Raw genomic sequence first — 21,196 nt, 5'->3', positions numbered from 1 at the left:
AGCAATGGAGGTGGCGCGGTTTGAGGTCGCAACAACTAGTACCTCATAGTTGGAGTACATGTACTACTTTACTACAGTCATTTCTTTTGCAAGTACACTGTGAGGCAGGGAGTAGTAAAATACTCCCTGCTGTGAGGTGTAAAATATAGACAGCTTCCAAGAAGAGGAGAAAGAAGTCTTTCAAATGAGTGATACCACGGCCACTGGCACGTGACAAAACAGGTGATAATAACAATGATTGCTAACAGGGAGCAGTACAATACCAGTGGCTTTATCTTCTCTATACACATGCAAAGGTGAATCAGTTGGATCTATTCAACCCTGCGGCCAAAGCATGGTTGCTCGGATCAGGGTCAGGATTCAGCCAGTAGTTGATAGTAAACGATCAGAGCCATAAACACCGAAACTTGGAACTGGAAATGTTGAGTTCGCACATTTTGCACACAATCATAATAACTATTATGATTGTGTGCTTATAATTATAAGGTCCAGATGAGGAAATGACAGCAAAAAAATTGGATATTGAAGGATAAATGTAAAGTAGACGGTTCTGACCAGGGCAGGGAGTAGTACTACTCCCTGGTTGAGATTGATCAAAAAGAAAGGAAAAAACCTCAGCTCAGCGAGGAAAGCATTGCGTGGGTTATGTACTCCTGATCACGTGCAACAACAGACAAAAAAAATGATATCACCAGTCAGAACAGCACATAGCACTGTACTGTGCAGCTCTGCAGTTCACACAATCATACCCTTACTACCACTACCACTAGCACCAGCAACACAAACAGGATGGCTAACTTACTACCCAACAGAGATACAGCGTACCTGAATTCAATAGGTCAAGACAAGAGGACAAAAAAAGGAAAATTTCTGATAAAAGACAACAGCGGGACTTCACGATGGAACAGACTTGCATGGCAGTATTATGTACATGTATAGCTGTACATGTATAAAAGTAAAGCACCACAGACGTGTTGCATGGCTGTATAAGATATGCTATGCGCTGGAATAGAAAATAACACACTACTTGGTAAACCTATTGGCTGGGGAAAGATCAGCATTTGGCGAGAGCCGACAGTTCTCCTTAAAACATCAAAGGTATATACAGGTAAACAAAAACTAAATGAGCCTAAACACACACACACACACATACACACACACACACACACACACACACACACACACATACACACACACACACACACACACACACACACACACCACACACACACCACACACACCACACACACATGCGCGTGCACACAGCTAGATAGAAAAAATAGTGAAAAACATCACACATCCTCGGGAACACTGCCGCTTTCATCGCGCGGTGGCCGGTTTCGACTGCTGCGTACTATTGAGGTAGTCGTCAAATTCCCCAGAGTATTTCGCTGTCACTTCTCCAACAACAGACTGCAAGGCGTGGCGCAGTTGCACACCAATAGTTTGATCATGTCTGTTAACACAAACACACACACACACACAGTCACAGACCCGAACACACACACACACACATCAGAGTAGAGTAAAGCTAAAACGGATGCGCAAAGGACAGGTCGGAGCAAGCTACCACCCCCCCCCCCCCCCGAAAAATTAAATGAAGCAGTTCAGGCTATGTCTATAAGCTGAGTTAGTAAGTCCAGAATGAAAAAAAGTACTGTCCGCCGATTGAGAAAAGCAGTAAAAACCCAGGCAGTTGGACTTCACCGTTGGAGAGTTCATGCAGAAGTGACCCCCCGCACACACACACACACACACACACACGCGCGATGACACACGAGCGTCCAGTCCAGTTTTGAGTTTCAATGTGCTTCCCCAGAAAAGGAGTTGACAAACCATCACAGGACACTGACCTTCTAAGCATTTCCGCAACTGACGATATAGTGCCCACATCAGCCTCGAATTCCTGACAAGCAAACGTTTGCAAGAGAATAGGAGAAACAGTGAGAAACCTGCATACACACTACATACCAAGGTGTCTCCAGTTCCCGGAACCAACAGAGAGTGCATTGAGAGTTGCCATAGCAGCGATGATGCGTACACAGTCGCCACACTGTGACACACATTTCCCATAGGAGGAGCTGTACTGCCATTAAATTTAATGATCAGATGGGCATTCACTGCTAGGAGGGAGAGGAGCAAGAATGCGGATTTCAAACACACACACACACACACACACACACACACACACACACACACACACACAGACACACACACACACACACACAGACATACACACACACACACACATTAACTACAACACACAGCAGCTTGCGGTTAGGAGGGTGCTGGCCAGCGAAGTGAGAGGCTACAGAGAGAGCAGGATCTTGGCGGAGCCAAGAGGATAGTCACGTCCAAGGGACGAAGACCGAGAGCCCTGAGTAGCCGGAAATGAGCATGGCCAACACCCCTTTATTTACTTTATCAAAGTAAATGAGAGATGAGAAATGGGAGGTGGGTGGGTGAAACACAATGATCTGACAAGAGTGATCCGCACATAGAACGAATCGAAATATAATACACACTACGAGCAAGGAAGAATGATTGTCGCAGAGAACGGATCGAAAATATATAGCAGAGCAAACTCTAGCAAGACATGCAACAATGCATGCCACCCACGTTAAGCTACGAGCAAGCGTCATCATAACGCAGCCACACGCCTTCCACATCGGAGGCGAGCGACACGCATGAACGCCAAACTTTAGTATGACACGTTGAGTGCCTACGACACATGCCGCCTACGTTGAGCGTCGCGCATGAATGAATGTCGCGTTGAGTGTCACGTTGTATGACACATAGAATGCCACGATGCATAGAGTACCATGTGAGCACGTACAGCGCACGTTCATAGCAGCATAGTTTGAGTGGTAGCACGAAGCAGCCGCGTGCACCCATTAATCTGCATTATTACTATAATGCTACACACACACACACATACACACACACTCCCACACACACATGTACTCATAAACATAGCAGGCTAGTGCTAGCACATGTTCAGTACCTGCTGCATATGATGTCGCTTCTGTAGCGCGTCTTGCTGCAGTGCTAGCGACAACGTGGACGGTATAGCCAGGTCTAGCTGAGTGGAGGGCAGCGGTGGGAGATGTGCGGCCTGGTCATCGCCAACAGCTTCATCCACCACGACACCCTATCACATGCGCACAGCAAATCAGAGTATGAAATACAGTGTACACAGGACACGGGGGCATAGCTCACACACCTGTGGTGTAGTGACCCAAGGCTGCGTTCGTTCTTAGCTACCTGTTAGAGTAGAGTAGAGTCACTCTACCGATAGAGGTAGATGGTAGAGGTACTAGTAAGTGTACAAACGCTGTTCTACCGGATTTAGTAGTTTACACGATATGTATGCGAAATGTTTCTCTTCTGTATGGAGTTGCGTACAAATCCTTGATCTTGCTGGAAATCCCGTAGCTCTACCAACTTTTTCCTGGTAGAGCCGGTAGAGGAAAGTAGAATATACCCTTTTTGAGTAAAAAAACCCGAACACCTCTACCGAAAGAAGTAGTTTCTACCCAAACCTGTAGGATACCTACTTCATCAGCGACTCCCTATTACGTGCATGCAGCAGGTCTGCTGTCTACACCACACAACAATGCCGCCCCCACATCGTGGACATTATGGAAAATATTGGCCTCGTGCAAACATACGCGAACACTGCGAATACGTAAAAACAAAGGGAGGCGTACGAAAAACCCAGCCACCAGTAGGCAAATATGTCTGCAGCAGTGTCAAAGGCGCTGAGCTGCATGGCTGTCAAGGAGTTATTTCCACACAAACCTGCTTGCCACATGTGTATGAGCGCAACAAACTGACAGTGATAATACACCGACGCCAAAGAAGTATCCAACTCACCACTTCGGTGGCGGCAACCATGGTCTCCTTGCCGATCACTTCCGGGTCGGTAACATGAGCATGAGGGATTTCAGCAACCTCGGCAACCTCAGTGACCTGCGACATGCACACACACACACACACACACACACACACACACACACACACACACACACACACACACACACACACACACACACACACACACACACACACACACACACACACACCATCATTACCAGCACCACCGCACCGCATAACAGGGTGTCATATTCTCTAATACGATGGCAGCGCACAGCCCATGCTAAAAGATTTCCCCGATTACAAGTCACATCTCCACTTTCAGGTCTCTTGCCACACTGATCCAGCATATTTACTTGAGTAACAATACTTAGTCATGCTCAACTGTTCAAATCCCAGTCTTAGAGCCTGAAGTTGAGTGTCCAAAAAAGGTGGCTGGTGTGATTTTCGAACATGTTTGGCTATCTGTGCAATGACATTGGTCCGATCCAGCAGATCATTGTGCAAAAAAACTGCAGCCAAAAATATTCAACAACTACAGAGTTATGGCTGCCTGAATAGCTGCCTTTTCAGCTCTCCACATAGAACAGTTAACGTTCAAATATGCATTTCTCAACAATGCGCACAACTATAAAAGCCACCGTTATCGGATCATAGTAGTGCCTATTTTTGTCCTGGAGGCCAAATTAACATCAGTGGTAAGAGCATGCAACAACAAGGAGCATGTTCACATCTCCATCAGCTGGCACCACAACATCAACTGTAAACGCCCACACGGTGCCCATCGCCTGAAAGAGACAAGGGTGAGCCACCGAACAACAGCTTACGTCCTGAGAGGCCCAGTCCTCGATGACGCGCACGAGCTCGCCCCCCGCTCCTCTTTCAGCAGGCTCCTGATCACTGCGATCATGGTGCTCGCTGCTGCTGTAGGAGTGATGGCGTCTCTTGCGCTTCTTGTGGCGGCGTCTGCGTTCTCTGCTCTTGCGCTCCTCCGATTCACTGTCCTCGGAGCGGCTGCGTCGCCGCGCCTTGTAGGAATCCTACAATGGGGCAGCGCAGCACAGTAGCACAGGTGATCTATTGGTCAAACGATGACGAGATATTTCACCCCAAAACGTAATCAAGTAGCGTGCTCCACTGCTCGAAGAGTGCTCAATACACAGATAGGGCAGAGCCATCCACACCCCATACATGTACGTGGAAAAGCCATTTACCGTATATTCTCTATTATAAGCGCCGTGCTTATATTTTTTCAACACCCCTCTACCCCGTGCTTATATTGGAGACCGTGCTTATATTTTTTCAACCAATACATCCATACAGAGCAAGAAGAAATACATGCTAGATATCATGCATGCCGCATTGATTTCCAACAGGACCGTGCTAATAATAGAGACCGTGCTTATAATGTTTCGAAAGGTGCTCACAGTGTGCTAGTATTAGAGACTGTGCTAGTAATGGAGACCTGTGCTTATAATAGAGAATATACGGTATCAACATCTGCGCATTGCACTACTGTAAAATAGGTCATAAAATGTCAACACAAAGAGCTCTAAATAACCGACGAGGAGACAACAGTCGTAAAATAGCAATGAAAAATATCAATTGTGCACTCATAACCATGTATAAACAATTAAAATGAAACAATTCCAGAACGTTTTCTTGTGACTATCATCAGTGGAACATCGTCACATAGTAAGAATCACTAAAACAACCAGTTATGTAGCTAGAGTAATATGAAAAGAAGCGTGAGAATGCAGCACAGCATATTTGTCCAACGCACTCACAGCTGCCACATTCATCTACTGCTACCATTCTCAGATACACTGCAAAGGTTCACACTACACGCGTTATGCATAACCGCTAGCTGTGCTGCATTCTCACGCTTCTTTTCATATTAGGCCATGGTAAAAAATATCTTTGATTCTCAAGTACGCGCGCACCGATTTTTGGTGGCGCACCGACGATTTTTTTTATTTCTATGCATGCATATGCGTGCATGAAAACGGTCAATGCGAAAGGCATGAATCCAGGAGTAGTAAAATACCGGTATTTTTCTACTCCCTGGCCTGAATAATAAAATAATTATAAATTAATTATGAACCTGTGACGTACACATGTGTGACCCTATCTTTGGAAATAAAAAAATTGTGGGAATTAAAATAAAAAATCGCTCGCTCGCACCGATTTTCACAGGCTCATGACCTGAGAATCAACTTTATTTTTTACCATGGCCTTACTCTAGCTATATAACTGGTTGTTTTAGTGATTCTTACTATGTGACGCTGTTCCACTGATGATAGTCACAAGAAAACGTTCTGGAATTGTTGAATTTTAATTGTTTATACATGGTTATGAGTGCACAATTGATATTTTTGTCTCTTTCCCTCAAAACCAGTTGCTATTTTGTTCATTGCTATTTTACCAAGTGCTGCTCTGGTGTTTGTTTAACAGATTTCACGGTTTGCTATTATTTATTCAACATCTCCTGGCTCGTCGTAAGACTGACAATATTTATGAGAAGTCGAGTGGTAGCCAATCACGGGGTTACTGGCAAGCAGATCAGCAGCAACATTAGCAGCAAACACACACACACACACACACACACACAAGAGTAACAGCAACTGCCAGCAGTATTACAACAGCAACAACAGCGGAAAGAACGGCAGCAGCGAAAAAAACTGCAGCAACAGCAGCACACATTTGCCCTAAAGCAAAGGCCAGGGTTCGTAGCACAACATATACACAAAATTTCAGGGGATTTCCAGGGGCATTTCAAGGGTATTCACAGATGTCATACAGTCGCTAGACACCACATATCCGTAGCCAAGCAGAGGTTCACTGATTCAGAATGTCAATAATCGAAGATTTGATCATCAACAAAATACTACAAGTAGTAGAGACACCGTCACGATCGAGCTTCTCCATCGCTAAGTTCTTAGCGAACTAGTCAGTCTTTGTACAGGTCCAAAGACAACCAGCGATCGTTGAAAACACACTTGCCTTTCGGCATGGATAACAAGTAAGTAAAGTAAAGTAAGTAAATTATCGTATCCGTTCCCGAAGGGAACTCACGGAGAACAAGTACAACTCTGTAAAACGTCTTCGGCATTCCGAAAAAAAACTGAAGACACTTTGTCTTGTTGAAGGCCAGAACAAACAAATAAAACAGAAAAGCAGTTGCAGTGGCGGATTCCAGTTTTGCTACAGTCAGGAATCGTCGTACCGCAGTCGATAGTCGAGCGTACATGGCGATCAAGGCTCAAATGTAAAAAATACTGTAAAGATCTACGTGAGCTGCGCTGGCCGCTGAGGCCGTCGGCTCACATGACCAGCACGGGTGACCGGACTGGCACTCGTAGATCTATGCATATCATGTAGATCTACAGTCAGTCGCTGAGTACGGAAGTCTACCAGGTCGCGTGATCTGGAAAACAAATTTCAGGGGATTCAAGGGACATTTTCTAATAAAATACAAAATTTGAGGGGATTTCAGGGAATTCCCGGGGGAAGAAAAACTTTCAGGGTTTCAAGGGTTTTCAAGGGTGCTACGCACCCTGAAAGGCAGCAGCAAAATCACACCCACAATCGCCCACCCACCCACATATGTACATAGACATACATGATGCATAAGACACATGCACACTCACCACCGAGCTGCGGCTGCTGGAGCGCGAGCGTCTGGATTTACGGCGCGGAGATCGCGACCGTGGTGACCGACTGCGCGATTCATCACTTGTATGCCGTGAGTATGATCGCCGGTAAGGGGAGCGAGATCGAGACCTGGACAGCGAATGACTACGCGAACGTGACCTTGAGTAGGACGAGGACTTTCCTACGCGCTGGTGCGTACGCTCCTCCTTTTCACGGATCCTGTTCTCGATGTAGCGTGCGGCTGTCTTCGGCGACATACCTCGCACCTTCTCGGATTCTTGTTCACCCCAGCTACGTCCCCGCTTCATCATGAACGGTTGAAAGTTGCCTCTGTGATTGGGCATACCGCCGCCGCGGAAGCCACCACGCCCTCCGCCGCCACCGCCAAAGTGTTGAAAGCGATTGTTGTGGAAGTTGTTGTGCATCATGGGGCCGTCCTGGCCTATCAGGTTGCCAAGCCGACGGCTGCGGTATGGCGACGCACTGATCCGACAACCGTTCACTTTGCTGCCGGTCCTGCACATGGGAAAAAGGGGGGATATTATTATTATACGCATTCCCGCGTTGAAGTGTAGCAGCAGTATGCTGCGTCCACAGCTTCGCTTATGCAGAAAAGGGGGGATAACAAAACAAAAAGCTGTTTTACAACAGAGAAAGGCCATACAATGGCACCAGAATGTGTAACTGCGGGAAGAAAGAATTATGTCCACTGGACGGAGCGTGTCTAACGGAGAGCATCGAGCAAAAGGCGAGAGTCACCACAGGTACAGAGAAGAAGGAATATACTGGATTAACAGCAACAACATTCAAACAATGCTACTATAACCACCAATCATCATTCCGCCACAGACAACACGAGAAGGACACCCGCCTATCGAAGTATGTCTGGGCAAAGAAGGATGAAGGGAAGGCATGCAGCATTCAATGGGCAGTCCACCGCAAAGCAGTGGCCTACAGCAACAAAAGCAAAAGGTGCAACTTATGCCGGGCGGAAAATTGGCAATCGCGCAAACACCCAAGCACCTCTCTCTCTCTCAACAAGAGGAGTGAGCTTGTATCAAAGTGTCGCCATGAGAATAAGTACTATCTTCGGAACTTCAAACCATCCACAGGCATCACCTAATCAAGTAGCAGACAACCAGCTCCAGTGCGAGTCACTTGAAGTAGTATCTTTCACCACTGCTGTCATTCACACCTTTCAAAGTCATGCCGTGATGCAATCTTTCACAACTGCTGTCATTTACACTTTTGCTTTGTGAGTATATAAACCAGTGCATGTATGCTGAGGTACTCATTACTGTTTTCTGATGATCGCTTAGTGCGTGAAACTCGGAGTCAAAAACACTTTTTTCATCCTCTTACCAGAAGTGCAATGCTGCGCAAAGCTGAGATCGGTTTACTACTGGTTTCGTTGGCACGTGTGCTGAATCATCGGAATGTTGTCTGAACCCTTTACCTTCTGTGTGTACATGAATCGACCAAATTTGGTCGATAGACATGCATGCACTAAAACATTCGTAACTCGATCAATTCTTGACGGAATCTCAACAACTAAGGTTGCGTTTGGTTGGGCATTTTCAGAATGTAAATGAGAACCATCCTGGAATGGGAATCGGTATATATTCTCAGAATGAGGTGAGAAATATCGCATTTGGAAATGCCTGGAAATTTTGGTCAGAAGGTAAAGGGTTAACCCTTTATTACCGGCCTGCAGACTTTCGATCATATATGATCGAAAGTCTGCAGGCCAGTAATATCTTCGTAACTCCATCATTTCTTGTGCGAATGCAACAATCGAAAGGTCTATTTGGTAGCGGAAACTCCTAGCTATCCAATGCAACAATCGCCGAAGAGTTCCGATGTCGGACACCAGAGATATCGGGCGCCGTATTTTCACCTCGGCAAATCAAATTTTTGATCGATCACTTCGCCATTTTTGGGGAAAATCCCTTTTCTTGTGCTCTTTGAGCGACTAAGCACGTGATATTGACGTAGTCAGCTGAAGTTTGAATCGTCTCAAACAAATTTGAGCGTTCTACGATGAAGGAGAGTGGAATGGCGTTGATTGGACGAAATTGCTTGCATATCAGGCTTGGAGACGACTTTGCTGTGTTACCGCGCCTGATTTGTGGCGACTGGATAATGGAGCTTGGTACCCTAGCGTTGCTCTTGCCAAGAGCTTTCCAACGAGCCCTAGATTGTGAAAATCAAGTGAAGGAGACCAAAGTTATGACCTGGTGAAGTTGGAAATTGTGCTGAAATTCGTAATCCTGGTGCATGCTGTGCAAGTAATCCGGTAATAAAGGGTTAAGATAGCAAGAAACTCGACAACCTACCAGACACGATGGCAACACACAACGTCGAACTAATGACGTTCATAAGTGTTCACAAGCACGCGCATACCTTACATGCGAATCCAAAGTGCAACAAGTACTTTGCAGTGAGATGACAGCTTAATAACAAGTGACATACATGTAAACAAACAGCCTAGGATCAACCTGGCCTGACATCACCACAGCCAGCCTCCCACTCACTTGGACATGGCAAATTGGGCGTTCTGGCGAGACGTGAACTCCATTGTAACAAACGTTTTCTCATTGCTATATGACCGGGAGCTGGTTACCACCCGACAGCTTCCAACTTCATCCAAGAAAAACTTCCTATTACAGAGGAAGAGAGGGAAAAAGGTAGAAGGCATTTGATTTGCTTCTGGACCGAGCAATGGTATTACTGTAGCATGGCCAATGTGCCAAACTTCAGCTGAAAAGAGAGGGGACATGTGTAGTGGCATACTTTGAGTAGCTTTCAAGAAGGAGAAGCAACAACAGTCATTGATGTCGAATGCAACGTATACATGCAACGTATACACACAACGTATACACACAACCGAATGTGATGCTGATGCAGCTCAATACTAGTGGATAAGAAGGGCAACACGGTGTCGGCAGTTATCCGATATTATCAACTGTTTTTTTCAATCCGTATTAATTTGAAAAAGGTTTCCCGTCCAGACACCCCGTAGGATGAATGCTCTGAAGTGCAAAACTGCAGAAGAACTGCACATTGTGCATCACAACGGTTTCACTCCATGACTGCAACTGATTCGTGATCAATACGGATGCAAATTAAAGCTTGATAACAATGGAGAGCCCATATCACCTGTAGCCTGGGGAGAAATGTTGAACAAAAGCAGCCAAACACGAGTTCCTTGCCCATTTGGTATACTTACACATGGACAGCGACTGTAACCAAGAAATATTTTCAATGCACCCATCGTCATCGTCATAATGGTATACGGCACTCTTTTCTCTCGAGTATTGTACAAAGATGCCCGTGTGAGCAAAACTAATGCAACATCCTGTGAAAGGTGTTGGTATATATATCTGCACTGCTCCGTGTGGACACCTCGAGTAGTGCATGTGTTGATCGTATACTGGGCGCCAGGTTGTGCCGACAGAGCAAGACACATGTGGACCTCAAGATGTGGCTCACTTTGACAGAGACATTCGTGTCATAGTACCCTGGTCAGAAGGAACACAGCGCTGGACATTATCATTGCGCGGTCAGGCCGCAGTACATCCCGCCAGCTCAACATTGTGTGCATGCGTGGCACGGGCAATGAGACAGAGACAGACAGTGGTGTCACCAAGAAGGAGGGGTGGACATTCACACCGTTTTTTCCGCTTCACGAGCCCAATGGTGAGTTGCTTGTGTGCTTGTATCCATTGTGGCACGGATGGCAGCTCCACAGTGGACAGTTGGAGATTAGACAGGTTAACATGTGTAAGTTAGTTCACCGAGCCACGTATGCTAATTTCACACGTTGTACAAACGCACGCTAGTTGCAACGTGAATGAGATTTTTAGACGGAAGCCGGAGTGGAAACCAAGCTTCCCGTTCATATATGGTCAGTTCCACAGCTGGCGAGGTCCATAGAAGCTGCACCGTTGAGCAAGTGGTGTGCATGCTCAAAACATTGTCTTGCTGTCTACACTGCAGCAATCTAAACAATATGCCACATGCAACCAATAAGCCCATGCTTTCCTCTACCCGAGAGTGTGAAACGGGCACAATGTAATTATCACAAAATGACATCACATGGTTTATCTTGGAGTTAATCAAGAGAGAGAGAGAGAGAGAGAGAGAGAGAGAGAGAGAGAGAGAGAGAGAGAGAGAGAGAGAGAGAGAGAGAGAGAGAGAGAGAGAGAGTGAGTGAGAGAGAGAAAGAGAGAGACAGAGAGACAGAGAGAGACAGAGACAGAGAGAGAGATAGAGAGGCAGAAAACATATACCCAATATGCAAAAGGATTCATCCCAGCAGACTGAATAGTACATATGCATCAGTTCCGGTACCATGGCATGTGGCCTGAAAGTAAGTATTCAGATTCGTCCTGAAAACACCATACACAAGGTACAGCATGTAGATCTTTGACGCTTTGAGCTGAGTGTGCCCATTTTATACTTGAACTCAATTGTTTTCGGTCGGTTTTGACTGTGCACGCACTCATAACTCGGTCAGGCTTCGGCAGAATCTCACGATCGGAGTATTTAGAAAGAAGCTGAACAGTTCGGCTTTCCAACGCAACACTTATCAAAAGCTATGGTGTAGCATTGCAGTGAATATCGTGTTCAACATTTCAGTCAAGGCAAAGTCAAAATTTGGTTCTCGTTGGCTGACCCGAGCGAAGATTTTCCTCTCCACTGACGTACAAAGCTATCTAGGCATGAAGAAATTGTGCGTACTATAATCCCGTGGTTTGAAAACACAATGCTGGGATTTGTCAAACGCGAGTTTTGCTCACATGTAAAATCAATGACAATATCGCATAGTACCGTTGATCCCCCACGCCGTGCCGCTTCCTAGCTGGGTTTTCGGCAGGGGGCGGGAAGACTGTCAAGGGCAGTACAATGTACAGCATTGGAAAGGTGCGACACAGTGTGCTGGATTGTGCACATTTTCATCCCGCACTGGCACATATTCTGCACAGCAGTGCATGCGTCGGTTCAACACCGTACTTCATTGTAGACGCCGAAGTCGCTTCACAGGCAGACATTTGAGAGGGGGCGGATCAACGGTACGTTACGGTAATTAAAATTCATTTGTGCTTCTGTTCAGAGGGTTGGTGCCTGCATGTTCATATAATAATGTGTATGGGATTACGTTCCAGGGACGATTCAAGGTGTTCTGGCGTTGGGTATGCGACACGAGTGATGCTAAACTCGGGACTCGCTCTCTTCTGTTCGTAAAGAACTTTCCAGGAAGAGCAAGATTGTGAACATCTGCTGATCAGATCAAAAGATATGCCCAGAGACCGGTTTGAAAAATGTTAGGCTCTGTGTAGTCCACGGCATGCTTCTGGTCATAAATAATGGGTATTAAACGTGCCTTTATGGCTTGGGGCTCCCCGTGTGCTAGTTTGTACGTGAAGTGTGTGGGTTAGAGTGAGGGCTGCGTCCCACCCGCCTGTGTGGACTCGCAGGAAGCGTGAGTTACGAAGTCTGAAGAAAATGTTGAACGGTCTCTGCTGGGGTGACAGCTACACCGTAGCTCGGTGGTTAGAGCATCGCTGGCCTCTAGCGAAGGTCCCTGGTTCGAGTCCTGGTGGTGACAGTCCATTTTTTCTTCAGACTTTTCCCATTTGCATCTTTCCCTCAAACCAGTAAACATGCTATGTTGTTCATTAGACTTCGCAGCGACCAGCTCAGTCAGTCGCTCTGAGCACTGTGGACGAGGCGTAACAAGATCAATGTACAGTTACAAGTAGCTGTCTGCAGATTACTACTAACTTATTCGCCAAAAATCCGGCCAGTGCCGTACATGGTTGTCGACTACGATGCATGCAGGATTGGCCAGATTTTTTGGCAAATATTGTAGCAGATGATACTAGATAATCACGTGATTGGTGTCAGTACTCTTTGGCATGTAGTAGTCGTGTTAGACAATCTTTACAGACCAATTTGGCCACACAGGGCCGTGTTGGCTTTTCCCTGAAAGCACCATGGAAAGAACTGTGTTCACGGGGGCCAAATGCGAATGGTGGCGCCCTTCAAGAGTATGTTTCTATGAACTACCTCTAAGGGAGCCTCCGGGACGTTGAGAATTGCTGAAGACATTCCGAAAAGCAACAAATCCGTAAAAAAGACATAATGGAGAACAGAAACAACAAACGGTTCTCACCTCACAGCCTCTGGCCGACATCGATTCTCATCGCCATTGATAACACAGAATACCCCAAGGCCTTGGGCTGGCTCAGGTGTACTAGCCATCACTTCTCCGATGGGTTGAAATGGTACAAACCAGCCAGTTGCAGTTGAGCACCGTGATAGAGGTTGTACGTTCACTGAATTGCACACTATTCACGATTGTTGCACTTGCCGAGTGAGTCCAATGGCAATGTACGAAGAGTTGAAGAGTTGAAAGTAAAAAAATTGCTGTGATCCACGCGCTGTACTACTTGGGCAGAAGCTACTGTATGTCCACCAGGCCTCACCGGCTTCAGTCCAGCTACTCTTTGTTGCAATGCTGGAGGATGTCCGGTAGTATCAGTTCACTGCTTGCAGGAGAGCAAGCGTTGAAACCATCTGTCTCAAAGAAATCAAAATCGTCAAACACTGAAATCTGGGCACACCAGCTCAGGTCGCTTCTCATCGAGGCCTTGGTTATTAGAGAAAACAGTGCATTGTCTAGCAGAAATGAGCAAGGATCTAATCTTAGAAGGAAAGGAAGGCAAGGAGCAAGGCAAGCTGATTAGCTACTCAGTAACCAGTTCAACATAACTTCCATGGCCATAAGGCATAAACATGATAAAAATGCATAATAATAATGGCATGAACCATGCTGTGACGTGACCATCAAAACTTCATCTGACATTTTTGGCAAAAAAAGGGATCAAGATTTGTAAATGTAGCTGACGTCATGACCGGTGGTCGACCGTAGCCAGTAGCAACGTTACGTCGTTATGTCAGAAGCTGAAAACCCCATAATATATAGCAATAAAAACTGCTTTATGGCAGTTTTCTAAAAAAAGTTATTGTGTTCTAGTCCATGGACCCCGTCTAAAAAGTAAGAAATTAACGAAATGTGATAGCCGAAAATTAAAATTTCACACAAAACCTCACAATAATCACGACACTTGAAGATCCTATAGTACGGCACTTGTTTATTCCGACACTTGTACTTGTACAAGTACATGGACTGCGCCAACATGCTTGCATGTGAAAGAGGACCACGAGGGGAAAAGGTCGTCTCGCATCCTGTGTGTGATTATTGTGAGGTTTTGTGTGAAATTTTAATTTTCGGCTATCACATTTCGTTAATTTCTTACTTTTTAGACGGGGTCCATGGACTAGAACACAATAACTTTTTTTAGAAAACTGCCATAAAGCAGTTTTTATTGCTATAATTTCTTTTGTTTTTTTGGCTCAAGGATATTATTATTATTATTATTTTATTTATTTTACTAGGGTGTTTCCCACAGACCTATGGTCTTCTTACGGGAGCCCCTATGTACTACATGTACGTGTATCATATCAAATTCAATACCGTATTATACGCATTGATGTGCAAGCCTTTTCTTGCGGAAAATGGAACTAGTCTTGCGTATGATGACAGATGTACACTGTATTCAGGTTCTTCTGCCGGGGAATCATATGGGTAGTGCAGTGGCGGTGATAATAATAATAATAATAATAATAATAATATCTTTATTAGGATGACCCGATACCTTTTTTATACGCAGGTCATTCTGTGGATGTTGCAGAATTTCATGACTCTGTCATAAAATTGTCTTGTCTTTCAGAAAATTCAGATGTCCACACCCTAAATCACATTTACATGAGAATTGTAACCAGGTGCGTGCCGCAGATGTTTTTGTTGATTCTGTGTTTATAATTGTAGTCATGGGTTGTCGTGATAAGGTCATCCGGCATCATATTGTAGTGAAATCGTAATCCTGTTGATGTCGATAACACTTTTGGAAGCAGTTCAATGACTTCAAAGTGTTACAAGTCCACGATTGTCTAAAACAACACAGCAAAGTAGGAACAATAAACATGTATTAAAATGTAAACAAATACATTGCTGAGTCCGACACCTTGTTCCAACAACTACACTGATCCTGAGGATATAAGGGGCAAGGATATATGGTTGGAGGTACTGAGAGATAAACAAGGCACTCCATAATAATAAAATGTTACACGACTTTGGGGGAGTATGAATGATATCCAGTCAAACCCCCTTAGGACGAACATGAAGGGACCGATGGCATTTGCTCTGTGAGTTTGTCTTAACCCTATTTTATAACGAGTGAATACAATTATTTCTCCAATAGAGACACGAATAGATTTCTTCTAAAGCGAAAGATTCTAAGCCAGACCAAACCATTGACTCGTCTTTTATGAAACAAATGAGTCACTGAACCTTTCTTTAGGAACATGACGGCAACTGAAACAACAACAGAGAAAATACGATACATGTACAGCACATTCTTGCAGGTACAACAAACAGATTGCAGATCGTAATTCTTGCTCTACCGGCACGCAACTTTATTTGGGGCAGTGCAATCTCAGCGCTACTCACAAATCAAACAGCCCAGACTCGAGTAAACAAATCCAATCGTACGAGATTTTCACGAGACGAGACTGCACCCAGTAGGGAGGTTCTGCTCTACGTTTTGGGAACGCGACGCAAAGAATCACGCGAACTTTCTTCGCGTTCCCGTAACGTAAAGAAATGCTGTTCTGCTCTACGTTTCACCTAGAGAAGTCACGTGGAATGTGTACTGGGAATTTTCCCTTCCATATTTGGCAGTTTTCTGCATGCAGTTGATCGATACCCAGCAAATTTTCTCTGCGTGTGCCACAACGTAGAGAACCCCATCTCCGCGTAGAAATCTGGAGCCAAAACACGCGAAGCCGTAGACTCTAACCCAGACACCTGCTCTCTACGTGATTTCTTTACGTTTCACGTATAGCAGAACCTCCCTATTGGCTTGTTTCGTATGAAGCAAACAAGTCACTGAATGCATGAACCTCTCCATAATGGAGATTTTCCCTGATATGCGAATTTATCTTGCATACTAGTCCTGGGCCAATGCGTCCTTGAACCTTCCCCTACAGATTGGGAACTGCCAACGATGCTATGCCACTGCAAAATTCAGATTCTACCCTATGATCGGGGCACGGAATGCCGGAAGCAATCATGACCAGTGCCTTACTTGTAACGTACCAATGTACAATGAACATGAGTATTTCGACAACACATCTAAGCCTCAGCAGCAACATACAATGTAAGCCTTACCGTCAAGAAGGTGAACTCGCGTTCTTCGCACACTGTTGGCAAGGGCAAAGAGATACGAATGGATCTAAATCCGAATAAAATCAGCACACGTTTCCGTAAATGAAAGGGTGAGCATAAGCAAATGAATCGAAGGAAACTGGTCAACTCAGAGATCACTTGTCATTGAGTATTCCGTAAAAGGAGGCCTCGACAGCAGAAAAGCTAAATTTAGAAAAGAGATCCTGTCAGCTTTTCCATTATTTATTGTATTCCACCTAAAATCAGCACACTTTTCGTAAATGAAAGAGTCAACACAAGCAAATGAATCAAAGGGAACTGGTCAACTCACCTGTCATTGAGTAATATTCCGTGAAAAGAGGTCTCAGCAGAGCCGAAGCGAAATAAGCCAGGACACGAAATATCCGAAACAGCTCATGCAAGAAGCAGTTCCAAAGAAGGAAGTTCCTCGCGCATGCACATCCGAAAACGGACTGCATTGCATGCAACACAATGTCTGCCGTGCACGTGCACAGCACGCGGCTACCACCCGTTGGTAGATCTAATACCGAGCACCTTACGTAGAAACTTACGTAGCCTAAGTGAAGTACCGAGCACCTTACGTAGAAACTTACGTAGCATAGCGGTGTCGTTTTTTCTGCCATGTGAACACAATAATAGAAAAGCTGACAGGATCGCTTTTCTAAATGCACCCGTTCCGGCCGCGGGCCGGCCGCCCGCCGGTACGCGGTGCGTGAGCGTGCATACAGTACGAAGCGTTAGCTGTGACGTACACGTACAGTACATATATGTACAAAACTACATGCACACCGTACAGACGCACACGTGCGCCGGCGCGACGCGCATATATATGCGCGCATGCAGCCTAGCCACTCCAACACGTCACCAGGGCGACGAACTAAGCGCGGGAGGCCGCGGCGCGGATATGGATATGGGAAAGCTGGACACGTTGTGCATGAGATTGTGTAGCTGGGTAGCTACGGGAAATGCAGGTTGCATACATATTGTGGGTAAAAGCGTAGCATTGCGTACAGACTTTAGTACGATACTGCATCATCGGCTGTATTGCTGTCTTTCAAGCGCGCATGCGCTCCATCCGATAGGCGTACGATGCAGTGGCTTGCGGTTTGATTGCAAGCAACAGACAGACAGAAATCACCTTCGCTTCGTTGCACTGTGACACCAACTTCAGTTATTTTCTTTCCAAACAATTTTGATTTCTTCCTCCACTTGCAACCATGGGTGTTGACCGTGAATCCATCTCAGAGGCTTACCATGATGTCCGTGACGATAACACCCCCAGCGTATGGTTAGTTCGCGGAGAAATGCTGGTCTGGAGTTGAGGAGGAAGCCTCAAGGAATTAATTCCCTTCTGTCTCTTTGCTCTCGGCAGGGCGGCAATCGAGTACCACGATGATGGATCACTTGCCTGCAAGCGAAGCGGCAACGACTACGCGGAGGCCATTGCACTGTGCGAAGGTAAGCTAGTGACTCGAGTGTCTCTTCGACGTGCCTTCACTCTCTTGACTTGTGAGTTTTTTTCAAAATATATTTCTCAATCCTTATTATCATTACCATGTAGAGGCAAACCGTCTCTATCTCTTCGTTCGCATCGAGACCGGCGATGAGCTGAGCCGGAGAGCAAAGTTCGCCCTGATCACATGGATCGGCGAGCGTGTCTCCCCACTCAAGAAAGCAAAGATGAGCACCGACAAAGCCTCCGTCAAGGAGGTGGTTCAGGTAAGCTCACATTTGATCACACTTCTCACCGACTGCTTGCTTTCGTGCCTTGGTCTCTAGCCGTGCAACCATCAACAAAAACCGAATCGGACACTTGGTCTACGGATGTTGAGGTTCCGCTCACTTCCTTCACAGCTTGTCACAGAAGTGCGCCAATTTTAGCCATGCTGTGGCTGTTGCTCGTTGGCACAAATACTGGCACTACCCACCTTCTCCTGACACGGTTTCAAAGTACATTACACTTGGACGTCGTCCTAACCTTGCCGCCTCAGCTCGAGAACAGTGTTATGTGTGACAGTGGCAGCTCAGTGTCTTTGTTCGCCCCTTGGCCTAGGCCCTGTGTCCCGGCATTAGTGTGGCAGATCTAACAACACTTGGCAAAAGTGAGCATGCACTATCGATCTCACACTCGAAAAACGCGCTCATTAAAAACTAGAAAAATAGTAATGTTGTAAAAAATCGTATTCCATAAAAAGCTTTTTGGTACGAATTTTTAATTTTGTAAGTCTAGATGCTCCTGCTGGTGTTCTTGGGGCGCGTTTGGTTGGGACTGCACCTGTTCTGGGTCGGCCAGAACATATTCTGCTTGCCCCGGCCTCAAGGACGTAGCAGACCGAGCAGTTTCACTTTTTCACAGTGAAACCTGGTGGGAACATCGACTTTGGTCCCAAATGATCACGTGCATACGCTTTTGGGGTGGACTCGTTGTACCGTACAAAATGACCATCGTGACCCATACACATTTTGAAGAATGCACCAAGTTTGGCACATTTCGCCACAGAAACGTACTCCGTTTCTAGAGAACCGTTTGGTTGGCATGAGGCTGCTCCATGTGCACCAGCTGTTCGATCCTGTTCCAGATCGTACCAACCAAACGCACCCTCAGTAACCGGATATATTGCATGGAAATGTTACCAGTACTGGCTGTAACTGGATGAACCCACTGACTGTACTGAAAGCCAGCTGCCACAAAGATGCCAGAGTACACTACCTTCACGTCTTGGTTCGCTCTTCAGTTCAGGATGTGCATGTACTGTCGTGGACATGGAAATCCATTTGAAAGACCATGGCCCGCCCCTCAGTGCGTACAGAACATTGCATGCAGTGCACATGCAAGATCCGATGCGACCAGCGCTGCAGCGAATATATCTACATGAATGTGTGTACCGTGCGCATACTCACGGCTGCATTGCCAGTGCCATTGGGCTGCTTGACCTCCGACTGGATTTCCATGTCCACAACAGTAGTTTTGATTGCAGCATACTCAGTTGTTCTTGTAAACAGTTAGAGTCCTGGCCCATCATTACTTGAATCGTGCTGGGCTTGCCACACGTTCAATGCTAAACTTGTATCATGCAAAACAGCAGTAACAACGTAACATAGTTGATGTTGTGGCATAAAATTCTCCAATTAGAGGGTGTGTTGGGGCACATCCAGTATCGAGTGTTGCACAGTAGGACACAGTTCTCGTCACACACAAAACTTGGGTGTACATGCACGACTTTGACATCACCCTGTGGTTTCCATCACTGTATTGGGCATGCCAACTTCATCTTTTGCTGTCTGTTTATCTACGATGTACAGAACTTTGCTAAGGAGCTTACAACATCAGAGAAGCCTGAGATCGAGTACGACTTCATCAAGAGAGAAGTACAGAAGGCTGGTGGTGCTAACTACGGCACTGGCCGTTAATTCTGGGCATAGCACGTGCTCAATTTTCTATCCGTGTCGTTGCTTGTTTTATTTGTTCTTATCTTATTTTTTACAAATCACCTCATATGCTAGTAGTAGTAGTAGTTATTTAATTTCCGCTTGTGTCGCTGTTCGTTGCCTAGTTTCTGTACATGTCTTTGTCGTGCCGTTCGTTGTCAGTTGAATCATATCCTTTTAGTGTCACCCTCTACTGGACCTTCCGCTATCTTTCAAAACAATCCTAGTCCGGGAGACTGGTTGATTTCTCACCTCAGTAACAATGAGCCGTCGTGCCATTGTGCGCTACTTCATCTCTGCTGGGCAGGCCGCGCTGTTAAGTGGCACTGTGATCTCTTTGGCTCGCTGTTGTTTGGACGCTACATGACGTGCCTTCACTTTTTTTAAACCACCTTCAGTGCCAGAGATAATGCACATAATCTACCCGTGTGCATGGTTTTTGTGTGTGTTGTGTCTACCAGCGTCGCCTGTGCCATGTGTGCATGTATTATGGCACAAGTTTGCTTTGCTTATACAGTTATAGGCCATTCACACATGCAATCACATCCACGAGTGTGGCCAGTAAAAGGAGTCACTCGCATTCTAAATTTATTCCAGTGGACAGGATAAATTGAGTTTGCACATCCGTCATCGTGTGAATGGCCTATATGATTGGCTGGGTTCTATGCAAGCCTGCTTGAAACATGAATGAAGGCCAGTTGGGCAGAGAATTGTTTGGCAAACAGCCTTCTGATGGCTCCTGGCCAAAAATTTGATTGAGATATTTCAATTTGCAGGGAAGAGACCACTTGATTTGAAGATTGTGTGTGTGTGTACGTAAAGGCCGATTCACAATACAACTTCTTGCGGCGACACGCGGTTCACAACAGGGAGTCGTAGAGTCGAAACTGTACTCCATTTGTGTATGTCGCGTGTCGCAAA

The 21,196-nt window shown here is 45.8% G+C and overlaps 2 protein-coding genes across 4 annotated transcripts; one reads left to right on the top strand and one right to left on the bottom strand.

Moving 5' to 3' along the window:
- Nucleotides 1–407: 407 nt before the first annotated feature.
- On the bottom strand, nt 408–14,330 carry LOC135817487 (serine/arginine-rich splicing factor 4-like). Of its 3 annotated transcripts, XM_065330684.1 has the most exons (9): nt 13,709–14,329; nt 10,760–11,533; nt 10,065–10,190; nt 7,527–8,046; nt 4,704–4,916; nt 3,877–3,972; nt 3,005–3,151; nt 1,854–1,906; nt 408–1,456 (listed from the first exon to the last, which is right to left on the bottom strand). In XM_065330684.1, the coding sequence occupies exons 3-9, from the start codon at nt 10,106–10,108 to the stop codon at nt 1,321–1,323; spliced, it is 1,209 nt and encodes a 402-aa protein (XP_065186756.1). In that variant the 5' UTR covers nt 10,109–10,190; nt 10,760–11,533; nt 13,709–14,329; the 3' UTR covers nt 408–1,320. The 3 variants fall into 3 exon arrangements, with proteins under 3 accessions (XP_065186756.1, XP_065186755.1, XP_065186754.1); XM_065330683.1 differs by lacking the exon at nt 10,760–11,533 and having other exon boundaries at nt 13,709–14,330; XM_065330682.1 differs by lacking the exons at nt 10,760–11,533; nt 13,709–14,329 and having other exon boundaries at nt 10,065–10,743.
- A 3,628-nt stretch (nt 14,331–17,958) lies between these two features.
- On the top strand, nt 17,959–20,698 carry LOC135817486 (coactosin-like protein). Its single transcript, XM_065330681.1, has 4 exons — nt 17,959–18,134; nt 18,219–18,304; nt 18,408–18,565; nt 20,150–20,698. Exons 1-4 carry the CDS (start codon nt 18,064–18,066, stop codon nt 20,255–20,257), a joined length of 423 nt encoding a protein of 140 aa, XP_065186753.1. The 5' UTR covers nt 17,959–18,063; the 3' UTR covers nt 20,258–20,698.
- The last annotated feature ends 498 nt before the right edge of the window (nt 20,699–21,196 follow it).

This window comes from Sycon ciliatum, chromosome 5, assembly GCF_964019385.1.
Source record: "Sycon ciliatum chromosome 5, ocSycCili1.1, whole genome shotgun sequence".
NCBI classification, from domain to species: Eukaryota; Metazoa; Porifera; class Calcarea; order Leucosolenida; family Sycettidae; genus Sycon; species Sycon ciliatum.
The sequence above is the reverse complement of the archived record's forward strand: the minus strand, read 5'-3'. Positions and strand labels throughout refer to the sequence as shown.

Coding starts and splice junctions, on each gene's coding strand:
- LOC135817487 (XM_065330682.1), bottom strand. CDS start 10,321: ATGCCACTACACATGTCCCCTCTCTTTTCAGCTGAAGTTTGGCACATT. Junction 4,917..7,526: donor CCAGCAGCCGCAGCTCGGTG/GTGAGTGTGCAT, acceptor GCCCCATTGTAG/GATTCCTACAAGGCGCGGCG. Junction 3,152..3,876: donor TGGTTGCCGCCACCGAAGTG/GTGAGTTGGATA, acceptor CGCATGTGATAG/GGTGTCGTGGTGGATGAAGC.
- LOC135817486 (XM_065330681.1), top strand. CDS start 18,064: ATGGGTGTTGACCGTGAATCCATCTCAGAGGCTTACCATGATGTCCGT. Junction 18,135..18,218: donor GATAACACCCCCAGCGTATG/GTTAGTTCGCGG, acceptor TGCTCTCGGCAG/GGCGGCAATCGAGTACCACG. Junction 18,305..18,407: donor GGCCATTGCACTGTGCGAAG/GTAAGCTAGTGA, acceptor ATTACCATGTAG/AGGCAAACCGTCTCTATCTC.